The sequence below is a fragment of the Chelonoidis abingdonii genome, chromosome 26 (genome assembly GCF_003597395.2).
Source record: "Chelonoidis abingdonii isolate Lonesome George chromosome 26, CheloAbing_2.0, whole genome shotgun sequence".
Lineage (NCBI taxonomy): Eukaryota > Metazoa > Chordata > Testudines > Testudinidae > Chelonoidis > Chelonoidis abingdonii.
The window spans coordinates 7,018,114-7,041,940 of record NC_133794.1 but is presented as its reverse complement, the minus strand read 5'-3'; the positions used below and the strand labels follow the sequence as shown (position 1 = coordinate 7,041,940).

General features: G+C 47.7%; 1 protein-coding gene across 2 annotated transcripts in view; it reads left to right on the top strand.

The window, feature by feature from the left end:
• LPAR2 (lysophosphatidic acid receptor 2) overlaps positions 1-19,436 on the top strand; it is a 22,702-nt gene extending 3,266 nt beyond the window's left edge. Inside the window, exons 2-3 of one of the 2 annotated variants that reach the window (XM_032782040.2) lie at positions 6,136-6,878; positions 17,425-19,436. In XM_032782040.2, the coding sequence (XP_032637931.1) occupies positions 6,136-6,878; positions 17,425-17,726 (1,045 nt within the window). In that variant the 3' untranslated portion in view covers positions 17,727-19,436. Of the gene's footprint in view, positions 1-6,135; positions 6,879-16,673; positions 16,750-17,424 lie in introns of those variants that run through there. The other variant, XM_075060999.1, reaches the window with a different exon arrangement.
• Positions 19,437-23,827: the final 4,391 nt, after the last annotated feature.

Sequence of the window (23,827 nt, the reverse complement as noted above, 5' to 3'; positions counted from 1 at the left end):
TTTCTTAGTGTATTCCTCAGTGGGATCTGAGGGAAGTGGCCTGTAGAATTTGGTATTGGAGAGTTGTCTGGCAGCCTCCTTTTGGTAGTCAGACCTGTTCATGATGACAACAGCACCTCCTTTATCAGCCTCTTTGATGATAATGTCAGGGTGGTTTCTGAGGCTGTGGACGCCATTGCATTCTGCACGACTTAGGTTATGAGGCAAGCGATGCTGTTTTTCCATGATCTCTGCCTGTGCATGTCGGCGGAAGCATTCAATGTATAGGTCTAGACTGTCATTTTGACCCTCAGGAGGAGTCCATGTGGAGTTCATCTTCTTGTACTGTTGGTGGGAGGGTAACTGTGTATCAGTGGGCTGTTCAGTGTTATCCTGAAAGTATTCTTTGAGTCAGAGATGGTGAAAGTAGGCTTCCAGATCGCTGCAGAACTCAGTGAAGGGGAAGTGGAAGCAAACTGATACAATTTCAGTGCCGCTGGAAAGACCCTTTGCAATTACCCAGGGAACCATGAAAGCATGCAATGTGCATAGCAAAGTTTATTGGGCCTGTCAAATAGTTGCTGAAGAGACAAGCAGAGCGAGGTAATATCTTTTATTGGAGACAAGCTTTCTCACTTACACAAGTTGGTCCTATAAAAGGTATTATCTCACCTAGCTTGTCTGTCTAATAGCCTGGGACCAGAGTAGTCAATAGGCGGACCACAGGCCAAATCCGAACCGCCAGATGCTTTTGAACAGAACCTGAAATCTTTTTATTTGCTTATTATTATTTATAAATATAATTATTTTTGTTGTTTTCTCTAGAGTCTGGACATTGACAAAAAATAGACAACCCCTGTCTTGGACCAACAGTGCTACAAGAGGACTGCTTATAAATAGTTGCTGAAATCTTAATCCTCTGAACAAAATATGATTGGTCTCCATTATCTGTTGGAAATTCAACATAACATTATCTCAATATGCTTTTTGACTCTCAGGCTTGAAAAAGACTGACACCGGATGCCACATGGATTAACACACGTGTGGTATTATTCTTATTTTAGTATCCTTCTGATAGAATTAATCTGTGCTGGGTGTATGAGTTGGTGTGTTCAGTGAATACTGCTTAGAGGCCAGTATCTATCTATCTGTCTTGCACTCATCATAATATCTAAGTACCTATGTCATGCACTATGGAAAAAATAAGGATAGATTGAAACCATTTCACAGCAAAATGTCAATTGAATCAAATGCATGTGAAACCTGTTTCCCATGCAAACAGCTGGTTGATGTATAGAATCATAGATTATTAGAGTTGGAAGGGACCTCAGGAGATGATCTAGTCCAACCCTCTGCTTATGTGCATGGCTGACACCCTTTTATCCCCCGGGCACTGGTGCCAGGGGACGACTCTCTGCAGAGAAGTGTATTGTTATTTCTTCTGCTAAAGTTTCCCCCTTTGCTTTGGCTGGTTTATGGTTTTGCAAATGCCTGAGGAGGGAGATGCTTACAGCCAGGGCCTTGCTGGTGTGTGAAGTAACCAATTCCATTCCCTAAGAGACTCCTCCCCCAGGGAGCTCTCTAGCTGTCTGTCACCCTCAGTGGTTTTCTCTGTCTAGCCCTAATCTTTCTTCCTATCTTTCCTTCCTCTTGCTGATCAAGCCTTCAGTTGTTTTAAGATTTCCCCACCCTTTCAGATCATAACGGACTCCCACCCCCAACTGAGTTGTGACTGGACCAGTTGCTGCCCTGGAACATATGCATGCAGGGCTGGCGCTTCCATTTAGGCGACACCAGGATTTGGGAGGATTTGCCGCCCTCGGTGGCAATTCGACGGTGGGGGATCCTTCCGCGCTCTGGGTCGGCGATGGCAATTCTGCGGCGGGTCCTTCACTCATTCCGGGACCTGCTGCCAAAATGCCCCGAAGATCGGGAGCGCAGAAGGACCCCCGCCTAGGGCACCAAAAACCCTGGTGCCGCTCCCGTATGCATGGTAGTGTGTAAGGTCTGCATACACCTCAGCTGCCTGCTGCCAGCTCCGAAGGGAGAAGCACGGGCTTGTGGTTACAGCATTGCACAGGCTTGTGGTTACGCCATTTGTGACTCTACCACAGGACAGGCCACACCACTGCTCCGTGTCTCTGTAAAAATGGGGATGATGATACTTGCCTACCTCCCTGGGGTGTGGTAAGTTAAATTCACCAATGTTTGTACTGCGCCAAGACTCTCTAGGAATCAGAGCCGTGTGTATAAGGATCTGTCTTCACTAGCAACGTTAAAGTGCTGCCGCGTCAGCACTTTAATGTGGCTGTAGTTGGGGCACCGGCGCTGGGAGAGAAAAACCACCTCCACGAGGGGAGCAGCTACCAGTGCTGTCTACGCTGCCACCTTACAGTGCTGAAACTTGCAGCACTCGGGTTTCACACCCCTGAGCGAGAAAGTTGGAGCGCTGTAAAGTGGCAGTCTAGACAAGACCTAAGTGGATAGATCAAGAGACTGGCTTTAGCTGAGCTTTTGAATCTGGCTGCTTCTGTGTTGCGTTTATGCTCTCAAATTCCAGGCCTGTCCATTCTGCATGTTTGCACAATTAGCAGACTGCGTGGGGAGAGGTGGTGGGGCACAGGTGATAACCAGCTTGGATTGGCTATAGTAACCTCATTACCGTGTTACTAACAATATTGTGAGCAGATCAAATCCTGCTGTCCTACACAAGTAGACTCTGAAACATCCGGGAAGAGGAGGCAGTGTTGTTTACTGGAGTGGGGTACCGTGAATGAGGACTCCTGAGTTCTGCTCTCAGCCTCATTAAAGGGACTGACTCACGTAAGGGAACTGCAAGTCAGGACTCATGGGGGTTCTGTTCCCTTCTCCGTCAGGCTTGCTGTGTGGTTTTAAGTGAGCCATTTTACCTCTGTGTTTCCATTACCCTCATCTGCAGAATGGGGATACCAACAGCCTGAGAGAGCAGGGAGGATTAGTGAGTTCACATCTGTGAAGCCCGACCTTAGAAGCTTGAGATGGAAAGTGCTAGAGAAGGAAAAATAAATGCAGAATTTGGGGCAGATGTTAATGGCCTCTCTGGCTCTGAGCTGAGCTTCCTTCCACCCTTCCCTCTGCTGCAGGCAGCGCTGACTCCCAATTTTCAAGCTTTCTCAAATGTGGCCACCAGGGGCTTTTCTTGCGGCCACAGCCTCCTGAGCTGTGATTCTTTTTGGGGGGCAGGGAATAGAGCCTCCTCCCTGCTGCTCCTAGATGCACCGTCCTGGTGTTGGTTGCTGGGGCCAGCAGCAGGGTTGGGCCCTGCCCCCTAGTGGAGTCACCTGGGGCACAGTGTTATAGGAGCAGGCAGCCAGTGAGTTCCCCACCTTCTGTGGGGTGGTGGGGCTCAGGCTTTGAGCTTCAGTCCTGGGGTGGCAGGGCAGCAAGCTCTGGCTGTGAGGCTTCAGGCTCCAGCCCTGGGTTCTGGCTGTGCAGTGGCAGGTCTCAGGCTTCAGGTTCTGTCCCTGGACCTCATCCTCCGGCCGCAGGGCTTCAGGCTCTGGTCACAGGGCTTCAGGTGCCAATCCCCCACTGCCTCCCCCAGCTCCCCTGGCCCCCACTGCCTTCCCAACACTCTATCTAGGACTTAATTTGTCCCCTGGCTTGCCAGGGCTGATTAGGTCTGCTGTGAAAAGTGATATTTGTATGTTTGTTAATATCACTTTTCACAACAGACTTACTATCTAGCAATAAATAAATTACAATGATTTGGACGCCTACATTTGCATATTTATTTGTTTTCCCAAAAGCTAATTAAGTATTTTAGGGAAAAGTGTGGGAGCGGCCACCAGCAAGAGTTGGTGGCCGCACTCTGAGGCCACCAAAAAATTTGTCTTGGGAACCCCTGTGTTAGAGAACCAAGATGCTGGGAGATTTTTGTGTGTAATAGTCAGGGTTTTCCTGATCTCACTTGCTTGTTTATGGGGCTGTTATTTCATAGTCCTGTAATGAGGTTAGAATTCTTAATTAACTCCTCATTATCCCGATCTCAAGCCACACAGCAGGGGAAACTCATGCAGGCAGGTGCCAGGGGAGAGCTTCTGAATAGCTGCAAAACACAAATACTGGTTTCTCCAACACAAACATTTTGTGCCACTCAGCCTGGGATGTTGGCTGCAGAAGGAAGTGATGGGGCTTGAAATTACATTAGGTGCCAGGCACCTTCATCTTGTTCAGCTTCTCCCATGCAAACTGCAACTCAGATACTGCGTATGGCTAAATAGCAGCAAGTAATGAGGGGGGACGGGGGGACGAAAAGGCTTAGGCCAAGGCAAAAGTGGTTGTTTCGCATTTGTTTTGGAAAATAATGGAGGAGAGGCAGCGAGGCTGCTCTGGATCGCTGTAGCTGCAGAGGAGACTATCGAAGGAAAGGTCGAGCCCTGCTTAGCCAAGGAAGCAAACATCCCGAGGAGTAAATCTCCTCTTCCAGAGAAGACAGACTCATTTCTATGTTGATAGCTGTCACCGTTTGAGTCAGCACTCTAATGCCGCATGACACTGATTGGGATAATTCCCTAAAATGTTTAGTGTTTTTTCCAAATAAATTAGCTTCCATTTTTAGAGTCTGACTTTGCATCTGCTCTGGGTATTTGATCCCCATTGACTTCACCCAGATTGCTGATTTGGGCTTCCACAGGGCAATCGAGAAGCATATTTTAAAATCTGAAAGAGGTACGTGCTTCAGTGTGTGGGATTTATCACCTTGGAGACCACAGCCCAGCTAGTCCCATATCCTGCTTCCACCAGCAAGGTGTTCCTGATGCTTTTCAAGGAAAGGTGAACAGCCTTTCCCAATGCTAGAGTGCAGCTGGAGCCTCTCAGCCTTTCCAGAGACTTCAGTGGGCCTTGGCTCAGGCTTCTGCTCAGCATGGGTGTGGGGAGGGGGAGAGTTGCTCCCTGACCCAGGCAGGGGATTAGTTGATACCCTGGAGTATGAGATTCAATTGCCTTTGTACCAATGTCTTCCCTAGGTGTTAGTGCCAATGAAGTTATCCAGCCCCCTGATATATTTTGCTGAGCTCCTGCAGCAGTTTAGCATCTTTGGCCAGTCTCTGTGTTAGAGCCCAGACTCTCAGTACTCATCTGCCCCTTGGCAGACTAGTCTTGCAGCGCCCACCCCTCTAGAAGGATTAGTAAAACCTGGGAAAAGAGTGGAGTTCAGGACCAGCTGTGAGTCACCATGAGACATTGAGCAGCAAAATAAGCTCCTGGCTTGCACTCGCCAAGCCAGGAGCCCCGGTGCTTTGGGGTGGATGACAGCTGCAGGGAATCAAGGGCTTTGTCAGACTTTTGCTTGATGTTCGACTGATAAATGTCTGTGTTATGTGCTTCATTTTCAATTTCTGAAGCAGAGCAGCTGGAGCAACAATAACAATTGCAGTTCTGTCTCCCACACAAGCTGCTTGGTCGGGAAGCAGATAGGAGGAATCCCGTATCAGATTGGGGCAAACCTCTGAGGCCTCAGCTCTTTCCGGAGTTGTGCTGCATCCTCAGCATAATTTTCCTGGAGTCGGTTGTACTCTGCAGGCCCCTGTAGCCCAGCGTCTTGTGCAGCCACTTACAGTAGTGCAGCGAATTTGTGTTCACCTTGAACTGTAGTGAATGACTGCACGAGGCAAAGGTGAATCAGGCACCTGGTTTACGGGACATGGGGGAAGGGCTGATATCTCAGCAGCTCAGATGGCTTCCGGTTCTTGTTCACCCTCTTTCACTTTAATTAGACTCACGTCGGTAGCAGATGCTGAGGTTTGTCCTATATACGCTTTTTCCTGTTTTGTATCTTAGGGTAGGTCTACCTTAGAAACACTACAGTGACGCAGCTGTGCTGCTGCCGCGCAGACATTGACTACAGCAGCGGATCTTTCATCATGGTGTATATCCACCTCTCTGAGAGCAGTAACTAGATCAATGGGAGAATTATTCTGTCGACTTAGCTGTGTCTGCACCAGGCGTTCAGTCAACCTAACCATGGCATTGCAAAAGTTTCCCCAGCTGAGTGCGATGTGAAGTGTAGACCAGGCCATAGAGTATTAGCTCAGTGCGTCTCTAAACGGCTATAAACGGGGGCTGCTTTGTGTGCCAGTGGTTGAACTAACATGACTCTCTCCTGCCCTCAAGGACGGTAAAGATGAAGCACTGCTACTACAACGAGAGTGTGGGGTTTTTCTACAACAACAGCCGGAAGGAGCTGACCTCCTACTGGAGGACCAAGGATGTCTTGGTCGTTGCCCTGGGCCTGACAGTCAGCGTCATCGTGCTCCTGACCAACCTGCTGGTCATCAGCGCCATCATTATCAACCGGCGCTTCCACTACCCCATCTACTACCTGCTGGGGAACCTGGCGGCAGCGGACCTCTTCGCGGGCATTGCCTACATGTTCCTCATGTTCCACACGGGGCCCAGGACAGCAGAGCTCTCCCTCAGGACCTGGTTTATCCGGCAGAGCCTCCTGGACACCAGCCTGACTGCCTCGGTGGTGAACCTGCTGGCCATCGCAGTGGAGAGGCACCAGACTGTCTTCACCATGCAGCTGCACAGCTCCATGTCCAACCAGCGGGTGGTGATCCTGATCATCTGCATTTGGGTCACAGCCCTGCTGTTGGGTCTCATCCCATCCTATGGCTGGCACTGCCTGTGCGACCTGGGCAACTGCTCCAGGATGGCACCCCTCTACAGCAGGAGCTACTTGACCTTTTGGGCCCTTTCCAACCTGGTCATCTTCCTGATCATGGTGGTCGTCTACACTCACATCTTTGTCTATGTCAAGAGGAAGATGACGCGCATGTCCAAGCACACTAGCTTCCACCCCCGCTACAAGGAGACCATGATCAATCTCATCAAAACCGTCATCATCATTCTCAGTAAGTTGCTTCCTGCTCTGCATGGTGCCATGGGGCTCCTTCCCTTGTCTGCTCAGGTGTTGGGGAGTGAGAGAGGGAAGGAGGTGTCCAGTACAGCTGAGATGGGGGGAGGTAGTTGTGAGCCACCCTCCTGCTCCCCTGGGGTTCCTGGGGAATGGTTTGGCCTCTGGTGTAACTTAGAGCAGCCTCAGGACTGCTCTAACCTACATGCAACTGCAGTGGCTCCCACTGGGCTTTTGGGGAACACTGAGGTACCAGTACACTATAGCTGTCGCCCCTTTTCCAGAATCTCCCCCAGTGCCTCCATCACACACTGGGGGCTGCAAGGAGGGCACATAGATCCAGCTATCCCATACATATGCCACCGGCAGATTCCTTCAGGCTGGGAGAGTCCTCAGACCTGTTGGCTTAAGGGACAGTGGAGGGGCTAAGAATCCAGCCTGCTGCCCTGTAAAAAGAGGGCTGTTGTTGTTTTTTTTTATTCGTGTCCTAAATGCGTTTTAGTGGCACAGCCAGTATTATGTAGAGGAGTTGATCGCCAGCTGCCTGTTGGAACTGTCTGTCTCGAAAGACTGGTGTCGGTGCCAAGCAGTTTTGTTACTCTGTGTAATGCTGCAACATCACAAGTAACTAAGGAAGTCCAGTTCACGAGTGACAGTCCTTGCCACAGACAGTGCAGGTGTAAAGCACAGGGTCAGAGGATGGAGCTGGGGCACTACGAGCACTTGAGACCTGTTGCACTTTCATCTTTGCTCTCTCTGCACCATCTCTTTTCAACCTCTTTGACTGCAGGGTAGCCTGTTCCATGCTGCATCTTCCCAGCTTGGGATGTTGATTTTGAAGGGTTTCAAGTCCCTCTTGCAAATATCTGTGAACCTGAGCCTAGGCTGGCCCAGTGGCCTTGGAGCATCTGCAGATCCTTCATACAGGAGATCATCTGGAATGTATCAATCATCCATCCGGTGAAGATGTCCAGAGTAGTGACATCAGGAACTTTGGTTTCTCACTTGATATTTAGAATATGACGAAGAGAGTGGGTGTGAAAGGTATTTAGCCTTCTCTCACATTTGCTGTGTGTGGTCCAGGTCCCACCCTCATGCTTGAAATGAATGTCTGGTAGGTATGTATCTGGGTGCTCAGTGTTAGTTTTTGTTACGTCCCACACATTCAGTCGGTTGGCTGAATGTGGTTGCTGCCTTTCCAATTCGAGAATTCAGCTCCTTACCTAGAGTTAAGTTATCTGATACAGTTGATCTTATATAGCAGAACTTATGCACCACTTCTAGCATGGTGTTAGGTATTGAAACTTCTGGGGCGGTCAACATAACTTGTTCCATAATCATTGGACTAACCATCAGTGTGAAGAAAATAAATCCGTTACAAGCTCTACCTACGCTATAGCATCTGAATGCTTTCCAGAATCACCACGCACAGTATAAAATCCATCACGGGCCCAACTTCCTCCTGACAGCTACATGGAGAAATGATGATTTATTTCTTCTTCCTTTCACTCCTTGCCTGTCTGTCCCTTTCCTTCTTCCTTTCCTTCTTCACAGTTGTTGAGGGAAGGCCAAGCTAAAGGGATGAGTTTGGCATTTTCCCCGGCTTCTAATTGGAGCACCTCTAAGAGGTAATTAGGAGGGGAGTGCAGCCCTGAGATACCCTTATCTCCATTCTCTGTGAACATGGCTGGCAGCTGTGGCTCTTCAAAGAGCCGGAGGTTGTGGGAGAAGATGCTGTGATGTTCCGTCGGAGAGCAAATGCTGAGCTTTGGCCAGCGCGGACCAGGAACACACCCTGTGCCTGGCTGTCTGGGGGTGGGGGGCACTTTGGCAGACACATGCTCTGTTCAAAGTGTTCTGCTCTCCTAAGGGGGCGGGAATTGACTATGGACGCCAGTGGAGTTGGGAGCAGCTGTAGTGGTGTGGTGGCTTCTAGAGAAACAGTCCATCTCTCCTGCCACAGGCACCGACTTTCAGTTTCCCTGGGTGTACTCCAGCCCCACTCAGCCTTGAGGCCCCACCCCTACTCTGCTTCTTCCCCTAAGTTCCCACTCTCACCCTGCCTTTTCCTGCCTCCGCTCTGCCCCTTCCCATGAGGCTCCACTCTCACTCTGCTTCTCACCCCCCCATTCTTCCCCTTCCCCCCAGCGCCATCTGCCTGCCACCAAACAGCTGATCAATGGCAGGCAAAAGGTGCTGGAGGGGGAGGAGCTGGTTGGTGTGTGGCTGTTGGAGGGCACTGAACACCCACTCTTTTTTTCCCCCCCGGAGCACCCATGGAGTTGGCGCTTACATCTCCTGCAGTAAAAGGGGATAAGAATGATGAAACCAGGTTTCACTCTGGTATTTTCAAATGGGCCAGGGGAGGTTTGTGCCCCACTCTGGTCCAAAGTCAGTGGGATTTGTGCATGTAACTCCCATAGGGTCTTTGACACTCCTGGCCTGGGTCCCACCTGAGGTTTTTACTGAAACTACTCTGAGAATTATATCATTGCAGAGACCCTGAAACACCAGGTATTGTCTGCTCTGCAAAAACATTAAAGCCGCCAGGCAGTGGTCTCTGTGAGAGCCCATGGGCCGAACTCCCTGCTGGTATAAATTGGTGAAGCTCCATCGAATGCAGCAGAGATCTGGCAAAGTAAACCAAGAGAATCTGGCCCAAGGTTTGTCCCAGTCTCCTTGGCCAGTGTTATGCATTGCGGCTGCTGCCCTGCACCCCAGAGGCAGCTGCAAGTTAGTGTTTCTGAGTATACATAGTCTCTAAAGGTCATTAGGGAGTTTGGGCTGGAAGGCATCAGACACAGGTGGAATATTATTTATAATGATAACCATTCAGGCTGCAGTGCCAGTGCCTAAGTGCAGTCTATCAGTATTGAAGTGCCAGGGCTTCCCTGCAGTGTGCAGGGAAATTTTCTGATTTTTATTACTTGCTGTCCCATCTTTCATGATCCAAAGTGCTTAATGCAAATAAAATAAACAAATATGTTAAGTGCCTCTTCTAGGGTGACCAGGTATCCCGATTTTATAGGGACAGTCCTGATATTTGAGGCTTTGTCTCATATAGGTGCTATTACCTCCCATCCCCTGTCCTGATTTTTCACGCTTGCTATTTGGTCACCCTAGCCTCTGCAGCCTAGCTCACATCTGAGCCTGTGGTCATGCTCCCCAGCTTGCAGATTTCTCCTGATAAGTACAGAATTTGCTCAGTCAGGGAAACCTTCAAGCTGAAAACAAAGAAACTACTCCCTGCAAACTCCTGCTGGCAGAGCTAGGAGGGGGAAGGGGCAGCAGGAATCTGAGTTGTGCGGTTCCTTGGTGTGTCTCTGCTGGAGGAGAATTAGTGCTCGGATCCTGTTGCAGCTTGCTAACATCCTGTTGCAACTTGCTACAGATTGTGTCTTTTCCCGCCTTAGCTGCATGTGCCCTCCCCCCAGCCCGTGTTCTGCTGCCAGCAGCATGCCCATGATGTCTACCGCATCTGATTGATTTCTGGGCCAATTTCAGCAGGGCTGGAACACTTTTTTTTAAATTTATTTTGCCCATTCAGGAACAGGGTGAATTATTTCCCACTCCCCTAGAACAGTAGCTAACTCCACCCTGGGTGGATGTTACAGGGACTGATCATTTCAGTGCAACTTCGAGGCATCATGCTGAGAAGAAGGAAGGATTTCTGGCTGCCAGCAGGGGTTCTTACCTGGGTGTCTAAGGTGGTGGGGAAAATCCAGACCTGACCCATCTTTCTGCTGCTAGGAGCCCCTTTCAAGCCTTCCCTTGCTCCTTGAACGGGAAGCAAGGTGAGCCTGGAGGAGTGGATCTGTGCAGGTTTGCAGGGAGCTGGGACTGGTGGCTGAGAGGAAGCGATCAGCACTTTGTGATGAGTTGGGGGCCTTCTGCTCATCACATGGGGACTGTATGGAGGCAGACGGAGAGGAATTGGCCAAAGCCCTTGGAATCTTTGCAGTGAAACCCTGGCTTCTGCCATTACCATGGGACTGACATCAAGGAGGAAATGGCAGCTCAGCTCTTCACCCAGAGAGCTGAGCAAGTCGGGGAGGGGGAGACCTTTTTTTTTTTTTTTACTACTCAAAGCTGAGAAATACGCATTAATGATAGGGCTCAGCAGGATACCGCCAGAGCCGCTAACGCAGAGATTTTCTGCTTTGTGAAAACCCATTTCCATCCCCTTAGCCCGGCTCCACAGCCTTCTGCAAACCTGGACTGTGCACAGAGACATATTTTGCCCTTTACTCATTGGAGGGTGTGGTGGCTGGTAGGTGTGTTAACAGGGAGGGAGGGTCAGAGACCTTCAGGGGCAGTAAGTGTCTGACTGCTGTGTGAGGCTGTGTCAGAATTGTGTAGGCTACAGCTGTTAAAAAGAGGGTGCAAAGCTCCGACACAGAAGTGGGGGATTGGAGGAGACAGGGAAGATGCAGCATGTGAGTAAAGAAAGGCCCAGTCTTGCTGCCCTTGACATCAACAGCAGAACTTTTCCTGAGTCCCGGCCCCTGAGGGAACTGCAGAGCAGATTCACCGCTGACCAGACTCCCGTCTGTGCTCAAACTGAGCCCAAGGGGAGACATTATTCCTCAGTCCAGACAACGTGGATGAAAGCCATGTCCTAATGGTGCCGCTGCAGATAACAGTCTCGGTGGAGTCCGGGCAGCCGGAGCCCTTTGGGGATTTCAGTGGAGTCAGGACGGGGTCAGAGCTGTTTGCATGGCTCTGACAGTGCGAGAGCCCATTCTTGTTTAGGCTTGTGGGAGCGTGTGTGCATGACACAGGGTCCCTTGGGTGCCCAGGAAGTCTCGGCCCTGGCCTGAGCGCAAGGATGGAGTGAGGCACTCACGTGGGCCAGGGCAAGGTGATGGGAGGAGGGCTTCCTCGACCTTCTAGTGCCCGATCTGGCCCCGTGTGCCTCTCTGTTCTTTTAAAGACAGACCTGCGACTGCACGCGAGCAGATCCCAGCAGCTGCAGACAGCACCCAGGGGTTCATAACCAGGCCATATTCTCTGCTGCTGTAACTCTGATTGACTCTACTCCAGTCGCATCCACTGAGGCTTGGCTCAATAATTAACCCCCCCGTGCTTGCTCTGTAAAATTTGGGAAACAGCAAGACTGAGACACCGTATTGCTCAATAAAGGAAGCCAAAAGCATCTGGTTAATGTCAGTGTTCAGGAGTTCTGTGTGGGGAAAGGGTGTGTGTGATGATGAAGAGGGAAAGCTTCTGAAATGGATAGTCTTCATGGAACTGTCAATATGGGGCATGTGAAAGATGCTTTTGGGTTGGAAGTGTGTTTTGTTTTGTATTAGAGGGAGCAAGGTGAATAGGTGGGTTTTTCAATCACTTATTGGTAGTGATGGCAAATATGGACTTTCCTAAAGCTCATGGGTTTCTGTCTAATAGATCAGTGGTCTCCAAAGTGGGGTGCGCAAGACGATCCATTGGGGGGCATGGCAGGAGGAGCACTGCCGGGAGGCGGGAAGGGGGCAGCCGGAGGAGGGAGGGAACGAGCGAGCGGAGAAGCTGCCCTGCCCCCCGCAGGCAGGGCCATCCAGAACGCACGGGCTTTAGGAGCTGCAGGGCCCTAGGCTAAAGGGGCCCCGGGGCCCTGGCCTGCAGCTCTAAAGCCCCCTTTCAGAATGCGGCCCTGAGTCCTTCAGCCCATGGAGGAGCAGGGGCAGACGTGCAGCCAGCGGCCGGAGAGAAGCGGCGCTTTCCCCTTCAAAGCCTGCTGGAGAGAAGTGGCCGCTTCTCGCTGGCTGCGCGGCTGCCCCTGCTTCTCTGGAGTCCTCTGGCCCGTGGTCACAGGGTCGCAGTCCGAAAGGGGCTTTAGAGCTGCAGGCCATGGCCCCGGGGCCCTCTTAGCCCAGGGTCCTGCAGCCCCTAAAGCCCCTGCATTCTGGGTGGGCCTGCCTGGCAGTGGTGGGTTGGAGCTCCCGGAATCACGGCCATGGGGGGAGTGCCGTGCTGTGCAGAGCCACCTGCACACCCCCTGCACCAAACAGGAGATGCCCTAGGTAAGTGCTCTGCACCTCCTGCCTGCCCCAGCCCTAAGTCTCCTCCTGCACCTCCACCCTGAGTGCCTTCCTGCACCCTAATTCCCTCCCAAACCCTGAGCCCCCTCCCAGACCCTGAGCCCCCACCCTTAGCCCTCTCCCGCACCCTAATTCCCTCCCAGACCCTGCACCTCACCCTGAGCCCCCTCCCACACCCTAACTCCGTCCCAGACCCCGCACCCCACCCTGAGTGCCCTCCCGCACCCCAACTCCCTCCCAGACCCCGCACCCGACCCTGAGCACCCACCTGCACCCTAACTCCCTCCCAGACCTTTGAATTGCTGTATCACAAAGTGTTAAACTAAGATTTTCAGAAATAATGAAGCATATTCAATCACATTGCTCTCACTAAAAAATATTATTAATATTATTTTTGTGAGAGCAAAAAGGGGGTTTGTACCGTTAATAAACAAAATACAATAAAAATTATTTTAAAGATGTTGTTTATTTCATCTTTATCTCATCCTTTTTTAATTTCTATTTTGGTATGTTTTATAATGTACATAATATATTAGTATAGTAGTACGTGTATATAATTTATACATAAATAAATATACGTATGTTGGGAGTGCGTGCTCACAAATTTTTTACTGTTGGGGTGTGTGATCAAAAAAGTTTGGAGACCCCTGTTCCAGATGATATTTAGGGGCTTGGATTACCAGTAGCTACCCAGAAGAGCTCCCCGTGTGAACACTCTTATTCCAGAATAAGAGTCCCGTGCAAGCTCTTAGCCCAGAACAGAGGTAATGAATTAAAGTCACACCCTACCTTTTGCTGAAGTACCTTTCCTGTGTGTATGAGCCCCTAGACAGAGCTTTTGTAACTGGGAAATGAGAATGAGATCATAGGACAGGGCCCAACAGCCTCAACAAGGTTGTCAGTGGGCCACTATGAGGAGTCAGATTTTTCCAAAGAACTTCGCCCCCATTCAGGCACCAAAACATGGGTTCGGGTGTTCAGACAGAAGAGGCTGGTGCGTTGGGTGCAGCACACCTTTGAGAGTCCAGTCCCTTTGTTTAGATGCTGAAGGGCAATAGAGCTCTTCAGAGAACTTGGCCCCGGTTGTGGGCACTAAGCCGTGGAGAATTTGGCCCAGTGTGCATGGGCTGGAGACCGGCTTTCACAAGCTGGGGGTATCAGCCCTCCCTTTGTGATGCAGCAGTGTGCGTACTTCTCTAAAGGATGCTGTTCAGCTGAATGCAGAATTTCTCTTTGTTCCCCCTCCTCCTCTCTCTGAAATTAGGACCAAAGCAATGACCCTGGAAGGAAGTTTATTGGAGTTGCAGAGAAACCCAGCCTTGCCCAAAAAGCAGCTGCTGCTGCTGCCCTGACCCCCCACCAGTGCTGCCTTTCCCCTTGTTTCTGTTAACGAAAGGGTTCAGAGTCAGTCTCTCATTTTGTAGCACCCTCGGTGGTCGTTTTTCTTCCTAGCAGACGATTTCCAGTAAAGGGTGTAGTTGAAAAGCTCCCAGTGAGCACTGTTCCTTCTGTCCCACCCTCCCCCCGGAGACAGGTCAGGATACACCCCTGGTGTAACAAGAATGCTAGCGAAGGAGTGCATGGTTTACGGGAGCCTCAGAACTAAAAACACAACTGCAAATAGCAGGGGGTTCAGAATGCACAATAATCACCCTAGAAATTCCTTCCCTCCCCCCTCCGCCTCATTCATCGACAGAATGGCCATCCTTTGTCCTTCGAAATCCTTCTGCTAAAGGATTTCCCAAACAGTAGTTTGCAGTGGTGTAGCCATGTTGGTCCCAGGATATTAGAGAGACAAGGTGGGTGAGGTAATATCTTTTATTGGGCCAACTTCTGTTGGTGAAAGAGACAAGCTTTCGAGCAACATGGATCTCTTCAGAAGAGCTTCAGAAGGAATACAGGAATTGCCAGGAACAGACAGACCTAGTCAGGGCCACCCAGAGGATTCAAGGTCCCCCCTCCCCCCCTGCTGCCGAATTGCCGCCGAAGACCCGGAGCAGAAGAAGCGAGAGTTTTCTGGGGGCCCCGGAGCAACTGAAGGACCCCGCTCCAGGGGCCCCAAAAAACTCTCATGAGGGCCCCTGCAGGGCCTGGGGCAAATTGCCCCAGTTGCTCCTCCCCCCGCCCCGCCCCCCCGCGGCCCTGGACCTAGCCACCCAGCCAGTACTGTCTTCCATCTCAGACTAGGGCAAGATGCAAGAAGCCCCGCAGAAGGAAGTGATGGGATAACCTACCCCCAAGGGAAGTTATTGATTCCTTATAGCCAGAGAATCAGGCTCATGTCCTAAAGCAAGAGAGTTTAGATCGTTTCCAAAATGCTTGGTGATTTGTTTAATCCTCGCTATTATAATTATGGATATCCTTGTTATGCCTATGAATGGCCAACCCTTTTTTTGGAATCCTGCTGAGTAATTGTCTTCAGTGAAACTTCGTAGCAATGAATTCCACTATATTATAGTGTGTGAACAAGTATATACTTTTCTTAGTTTTGAATTTGCCACCATTCAGTTTTCCTGAATATCCCCCAGTCCTTGTGTTATGAGACAGGATGAATAGATATTCCTGAGTTACTGTCCCTATGTGTACAGAATGTGTCTATGATCTGAGTCCCCAAACAAATGTCTTTGTTCCCAGTCTGATCAAATTAGAGAAATAAAGGGAAATGACCCTTAAGAATAAAAGAACAGCCATACTGGGTCAGATCAATGGTCCATCTAGCCCAGTATCCTGTCTTCTGACAGAGGCTGGTGCCAGGTGTTTCAGAGGGAATGAACAAACCAGGGCACTTTGAGTGATCCATCCCCTGTTGTCCAGTCCCAGCTTCTGGCAGTTGGGGGTTTAGGGACACCTGGAGCATGGGGCTGTCTTGGGTAATAGCCATTGACGGACCTATCCTTCATGAATTTATCTTTTTTTGAACTGAGTTATACTTAATTGGCCTTCACACATTCTCACTGGCAGGAAGTTTCACAGGTTGACTGTGCTGTGTGAAGTACACCTCTACCTCAATATAACGTGACCCAACATAACACGAATTCGGATATAAAGCAGTAAAGCAGTGCTCTGGGGGGCAGGGCTGGGCACTCTGGAGGATCAAAGCAAGTTCGATAGAACGCGGTTTTACCTATAACGCGGTAAGATTTTTTGGCTCCCGAGGACAGGGTTATATCAGAGTAGAGGTAGACTTCCTTTACTTTATTTTAAAATCTGTTGCCTGTTTATTTTAGGTGACTCCTAGTTCTTGTGTTAAGTGAAAAGGTAAATAACGCTTCCTTATTCACTTTCTCCAAATCATTCATGATGTTATGGACCTCTATCATATCTCCCCTTAATTATCTCTTTTCTAAGCTAAACAGTTCCAGTTTTTTAAATCTGTCATCATATGGAAGCTGTTCCATACCTCTAATAATTGTAGTTTTCCTTCTCTGCTTCTTTACCAAATCACACATATCTTTTTGAAAGGATGCGATCAGAACTGCATGCAGTACTCAAGGTGTGGGCATATCACATCCTCTCTTCTCTACAATGCCAAGCTTTTCAATCTCTCTTCAGAACAGAATTTTTCCAGGCCTTTGATCATGCTCCTCACCCTTCTCTGAACCCACTCTAATTCTGCAATGTTGTTTTTTGAGACAGGGTGACCAGTACTGCACTGAGGATTTCAGATGATGAACCACTGATTTATGTAATTGTGTTGGAATATTTTCCATATGATTACTTAATCATCTCTATTTTGTTTGTTTGTTTCACGGAAGCTGCATATTTGAGCAGAGGTCTTCATTGAGCTGCACACAATGACGCCCAGGTCTTTTCTCAGAGTTGACAGTGTTACTGTAGAAACCTGTAAGGTATATAAATAGTTCTGTTATTTCCTCCCATGCGCATTTATTTGCTTTTCTCAACTTAGCAGTAATTAACTGTGTTTAGTAACCCGCTCCCCTTCCCATGGTGAGTAAGTTGGTTTTATTAACTTCATCATATAGATAGCAAAACTGACATAAAAGCAGTGATTGGAGCTAGCTGAAAATTTTCCATTTAAAATGACTTTTTGACAGAAAATGTCTTTTTTGCAGAAACAGACATTTCTGCCAGAAATGAGCAACAAAGAGTTCTGTTGCACCTTATAGACTAACAAAAGTATTGGAGCATGAGCTTTCGTCTTTCGACTTTCGTCAGATGAAGTGGGTATTCACCCATGAAAGCTTATGCTCCAATACGTCTGTCAGTCTATAAGGTGCCACCGGACTCATTGTTGCTTTTTACAGATCCAGAATAACACAGCTACCCCTCTGATACCTGACTGCCAGAAATAGCCTGGTATAGTTAACCAGCTGTGAAAACCAAAAACTTGAATATATCTTTTTAATCTCATTTTCTTGTTTTGTTGGAGGGACGGGGGAGACACGACATTTCCTGACCAGCTGTGGAGGCAGGTGAATCACCCAAGGCCCTGACCTCCCAGCAAGTCAGAGGCAGGAGTCCTTACAGTTTTAATTCTTTTCCCAGGTGCCTTCGTTATCTGCTGGACTCCAGGGCAGGTGCTGCTCCTGCTGGACGGCCTGGCCTGCGAGAGCTGCAATGTGCTGGCATTGGAGAAGTATGTCCTCTTGCTGGCAGAGATCAATTCGCTCATCAACGCCATTGTCTACTCCTATCGGGACAATGAGATGCGCAGCACCTTCCGGAAGATCCTCTGCTTTATCTGCTACAGGAATCCCAAATACTCTCCTGCATCGGTCAAGTCCAATGTCACGAAACGCAGGATTCTCTCTCAGAACGGCCATTCTACCATGGACTCCTCACTGTAGGAGCCTAGCTCAGGGTTCATTCACGCTGCTCCATATCAACCACCCGAGAGCAGAGACCCGGGATGATCTGTTTGTCAAGCAGAAGAACATTTAAAAAAAATAAACTTGTTCGAAAGCATAAATGTTTGAATAAAGAGTGGCGTCAGCAGAATGGGGCGAAAAACTATTAAGGCAGTGCAGAGCAGTGCCTTGCTTGGCACAGACTTTGAGTTACATACCCACTATTAAAGAGGTGCTGTTTTTAATTTAAGTTAGTAGCCTCCAAAAGGCATGCTCCACGTTAACCAAGACACTTGTATGAGTATTTCTACATGAGACATGTATTGTCTTAGTTCTTCAGTATTACTACCTACAGGAATGGTCATTCCAGTGTTGTGGTATTCCAGGGCCAAAGACCAAAGTCCTTTTGCTTAATCTGTCCTTACTTATTGAAATCAGCAAGAGCTTTGCTTGAGACTTTTGAGTGAGAGACTTCTGACCCACAGATTCTGAAAATCCTGTTCTTTTTAAGGTGTCTCTAGGGAAGATCCAGTTTATGTGAATTCCTTTATGAGAAGCAGTTTGCTGCTTTGCTGATGTGTCTGTTACTGAATTTCCAAGTATTGTGGGCTTTTCCAGAATGTGCGAGGAGCACATACCACTTTCCTGAGCTGGAGAGTTAAGCTACAGCTAAAAACTCCAATAGCATTGTTGTTCTGTTAAGTGTGCAGCACAGTACTTTATAGTCATTGCCTATTCATGAAGATGCAGTGAGTCATGTTCCTATGAAACTGACCTTTTCCACTCTCACTAAGAGCCCTTCCACCGCTTTGTGTTGGAGTCTGAGGCAATCAGCACTTTCCCCTAGATTTTAATGTGCAATTTGTAGCTTAACCCTCAGTTCAAATAGCATGCAAACACCATCATTTCAAATGTGGTCTTGAAGGCAAACCAAGACCTCTCTTGTCTTCGCGCAGCTCAGAAACAAGAAGCATTTCTCACCATCAATATGCTTAGAGCCAAATTCTCTGCTAGAGTAACTGGGCTGATTTCAGTGGATTTATGGCACCAGAGTATTCGGCTCTTGACACGTATGTGAACACTGCGATGATAGAAGTTGTGATTGTCATTTTGGCGCCCCCTACTGGAGGCAGACGTTTTGCTATAGAGAGAATATTTGTGACACTGGCTGTGTGGGAGTCTAAACAATTCTCCGAACTTCTTCCATGTCCTTAACAAAACTTTAGGGTGAGATTTGCAAAAGCACTCAGCATTGGGCTGAGTCTGCTCCCTTGGCTCCAGTGGGAGTGGAGGTAGACCAACACCTGTAACCTTTAACACACAATATTTAAATGTTTAAAAATTAAAGAGCCTGATCCTGTCAAGTGCTGAGCTCCCTCAACTCCCACTGACATCAGCATGTCTCAGGATCAGGTCCAGTGTTGTTTGAGGGATTGCTATGCCAATACGGAAGCCAATGGAAATTTGTTGTGACTTCTGTCATGTCCAATGTTACAATCGTAGTTACTTCTGTTTAGCTAGATGACTGTCACCAACTGTGGCTCAGAAGTCCAGATACAACTAAGAAACAGCTTTAAAATATGTTGCATAGCTTAGCCATGCTGGAAGAGATATGTTACCTTTTAAACTTCCAGCTGAGAGAAAATGGGCAGTGCTTTGCTTGATTAGCAGAGGATTTTTGTATCTAAATATTTTCCACCAAAAAGAAAAGAGATTAACCCTGTGGAACAGCTGCAGTTGCACCCTGGGCTTTATGGGCTAAATTCTCCGCTGGTGTAGATTAGCACAGCTCCATTGAAGTCAATGGCCAATTTCCACTAGCAAGGAGGTGGGTCCTATATTTGTAGACTCCTGGGGATTTGTCACTGATGGTCTGCTGGGCCCAGTACAAACCTAACAATTTTCCTACAGCTTCTGCAAAAAGCCTTGAAGCAGAGAGGCAATAAAAGTTCCTTTTTCTGAAAAGCAAAGCAAAATTGTCTTAGAAATATTTGTCCAGGCTTTCTTTTATTAACAGGGAAAAAGAATTAAAAGTGTACATTAGTTGTGGTGTTTAGCTGTGGAATTGGTACTAAAATTATTTCCAGGGGAAAAAACATTGACTGTGCTGCATGCTGGTTATGAATGAATCTTTGTAGTGGATGAAGTGACACGCAGCCCTTCAAGAACTGCAGTTGGCTTTTATGCCCAATCAGGCCTTTAATAAGTTGTGCACATTCCTCCCAGAGAACTCGGCTAACTCACCTGACCTCACCCAGTCTGCTGGGCTGCAGCTGTTGCACTATGTTACAGCAAGCAATAAAGTCCACTCTTACAAGTGGTTTCCTGTACGTGTCTCAGTGGAGGAAGGGAAGCTAATAATAATTTTTCTTTATTTGACATTTTACTGCCTCCATATAGAAGCTCATCTTTGTTTTTCTGTATTTTTTTACAAGTTTATTTAAAACTAGCCTGAAAACCAAACCTGTATTAGCAGTGACGGATTGTTGTACATGAGTTCTTGTTGATTCTAATGCCTTATGCCAGCCAGACACTCCCCTCTTAGTGCCCTGCCTTAGAGCTTGTAACTATGGAGTTGGAGGGTTGAGTAATGACTAAGCAAAAATTCAGCCTATGATTTATTCTCCCTCTTCAGAATGCACCTTCCCAACCCAATCGAGAAAGTTTATATAAAGAGAGAGACATGACCCAAATCTCCTATGGAAACAAGCCTCTGAATGACAGCTCTCACTCATTCTGAGTGGAAAGAGAGTGGCTTGAGTCTTTAATGAGGTTTCTCTTCCTGAGTGATTTAACCCTTAGAAATCTAGCTGATTTCCAAGTAGATCTAATAGATATGGGAGAGGGAAAATGAGAATCATGGAAGCAAGAGTGTAAAATGATGTCAGATGAAACCTGAAAGGAAAGGGAGAGTCAGTGAGACAGGATTGGCAGGTGCAGATACAAACCACCTAGCAATGGAAATAAGTGGTCTATATGGAATCCACATGATCAAAAGGGTACTCTGTACAAGAAATTCACTTTCCAGGAAACACAAAGCCTTTATCTAAATCCTGTCTAAATGGGGACAGGAATTACCCTCTTATGTTACATTTCCCATTCTTCCTTCTGTGTGTCTAACAACATACTTTGCAGAGCAAGTTGTGATGTTCTGTACTAAAATGTTAGCTTCCTAGAGGCAACTTACCGACTCCAGAAATAACTTTCTCGTTGCACATGAATGAGATGCTGTCAAGTGCATGTGAGTTTTGTTCTTTGTCACGCTGCATTCATGACACATTGGACCTGTGCTGTTCATTTCACCTCAGTTGTCTTAGCTCAGTGTTCAAGACAACAAAGAAGGCAATATTGACAGCAAAGCTAGCATCCCTCACTCTCTTCATCTCAAGAAGAAAAATAATGGGGTTCTAATATCGAAGTATGAACCTCTCTTTGAAGTTTCATCATCTACTTTTTCAAACTTCTAATGAGAAAATCTTCCTGCAGTCTGAAATTGGCCAGCATTGTATTGTTCTAGATGTCAGAGATGCATGTGGCCATTACAGACTCATTGAACATTGGGTGGAAGGAAGGAATAGACACTTACGAGCTATTTTTAAGGGATCAGATATGGGATATGTGAGAACACACAGCTTGATCAAAGCCAGGCCACGTGGTTCCAGGAATGAGGGGTCGTGCCTTGCTGGCAAGCTGGAATTCCTTAAGCAATTTACTACCTAAAGTCATACAAGGGCATTTCTGAAAGGAGGCTAACATCAAAAGTGTGGTGCAAATTTTGTTTGTTGGAAGAAGGGGGAGAGATGAGGAATTGTTTAAGGGGAAATTATTTGACGATCCCAAAGGCTCACCCATCCTTCTGCAACTCAGTGTCTTGGGTGATGGCTGGCTAATAAAACCGCTGTAGTATTGTGAGCAGGGCCAGCTGAAAGGGAGACCCCTAGGAGGCCAAACTCTGCAGAGACACCTCTGCTCCTCTAGGAGGGTAGAAAGTATTTTCAGTTCTCACCTATTGTTGCTCAATATCAAGCAGTTGGGAGCAGTAGAAGTCTAGTGTTATTTTTAACAAGTAGAGAACACCTGCGCTACGTGGAGGGCAGTTGTCTAAGGCTAGCAAGGAGAAAGTCAGGGCTTAGAGGATTATGAGGTCAGTAAAGCAATGGCTCAAAAAACCTTTTCTTTTGTGGCTTGGGACGTGCTTTAATGTAGTTGCAAAACCTGGCTTCTTTCTGCCACGGAAAGTGCATGCCCAACAGAGGTAATTCAGGAAAGAAAAATCACATTGACTGTACATCAGGTCTTTCCTGCAGTATTTCTCTGTGTGAGAAGCTTTCCATTGTGCCCTGTAAATCATACACACAGGCAATATTTGTTTTGGCAGATATAAACATACATACATGCTAGTCACAGACATCGGTTGAGTTTCCTGAATACAGGTTGCTCAGGGAATCACAGTTAGTCATTTGACAGTTGCTCTTGTGCACAGCATATGTGTGTGAATGCTACATCGGGAACAAAAGTGAAAAAGATCGTCCAGGGCTCACCTTGCTTGTATGCAGTGCATACTACAGCTCAAGAGCCCAACTTTTAAGGGCGCTTTTGAACAGACCCCCTTTGCAGCCAGATTTGGATCTGGGCCCCTTGAAAGTGTGGTGGGAGGGAAGGTTAATGACATCAATTCAATTGAGATAGTAGCAGAAACCTTAAACTAGGGCCAAAATTTTCTAACTTGCAAGCCTAAGGTTAGAGACTGAGCTGGTGGATAAGGGGTCTCATTTTCAGGTGGCCTTAGTCCATGCAGCTCCTATTGGTGCCTGCCTTTAGGCACGCACATTTGAAAAGATTGGCCCAAGATGAACTGTAAACTCCTGATTCCCATTTACAGGAAGGCCCCTCTGCAGTGCCAGAGGGGCACAGAGGGACCCTGCTATAAATAAAGTGAGCGTATGAGGCACTGCTTGTGAGAGGGGTGGCCTTGGCCTAGCTCCCTGCACTTTTTTGCAGTTTGCAGTGTTCCTGGCTGCATTGTAATTGTTACTGTTAGTAAAGAAAGCTTATGGGAATGTCTCCATTGCTGTATCTTTGACAGTTGTTCTAATACTACCTGCCATAAGCCAACCTGCATCTACTGGGAGTTAGGAGGAGCTTTCCAGTGGGCAGTTTATCTCATAACAGCCACTGCAGGGTCGCTGGTGCCTTCACCAGCCACCATTTGAAGTGAGGCTCGCTGGGTGCCCGCTCTGAACTGGGCTGGGTGTTCCTAGAACCCCACAGAGACCGTGTCACTGGGCTGATTGTGAAAGGAGAACCACCAGCTACATTTAAAGGTCAGAGCTGTGGTTTTTTAAAGCGCTCAGCTACCAAGCTTATGGATGTAGTACAAAATGATAGACAGGCAGAGTCAATGCTGCTGTGGGTCTGTTCATGACTATCCCCAAGTGATTCAATAACCGACAGTGCAATGGAAAGGTGGAGACTTCGCACTTGAGAATTGCGTGTTATGTCCTTTGAAAAACAGCCTTGTGAATAAACTGGTATTTCCCATATTCTGTGTGCTGACCTCTTGTCCAGAGTTGGTTTTGAAAGCCCTTGATCCTCCTTTCAGGCCACAGTGCAAACTTTCAACCCTGGACGTTTTCACTGGATGCTTTAGTTCTACATTTGCCTCTGAGTCATGGAGTTGCATCTTTCTTTTAATCAAATTTTTATAAAAGATAATATCCATCCATCCTACAGCAATTAGACTAATGAGAATGCACGTCTCCAAGTTACACTCCTCTAGAGTATTACATTATCTATCCGAATGTATCTTTTAACATAACTCTGTGTGTGTGACATGGAGCTTAGATTAAACACACACAATAATGAAGAGCAAAGCTCAGGCATTAAGAAACTAAATAATAAAATAATTCACATCCCCATCTCCTCACTCTCCACTCTGGTGCTGTATATAATGAAACAAACCTACAAGTGCCGAAGACTTCTCTCCTCTAGTCCCCTGACATTGAACCCTCAAAAACTCTTAACTCAGAATATTGAGTTGTCTTGGCATTCTTGTGCCATTTGAGCACTCTCCATTTCTGTTGGTGCCAGTGAGAGCTGTC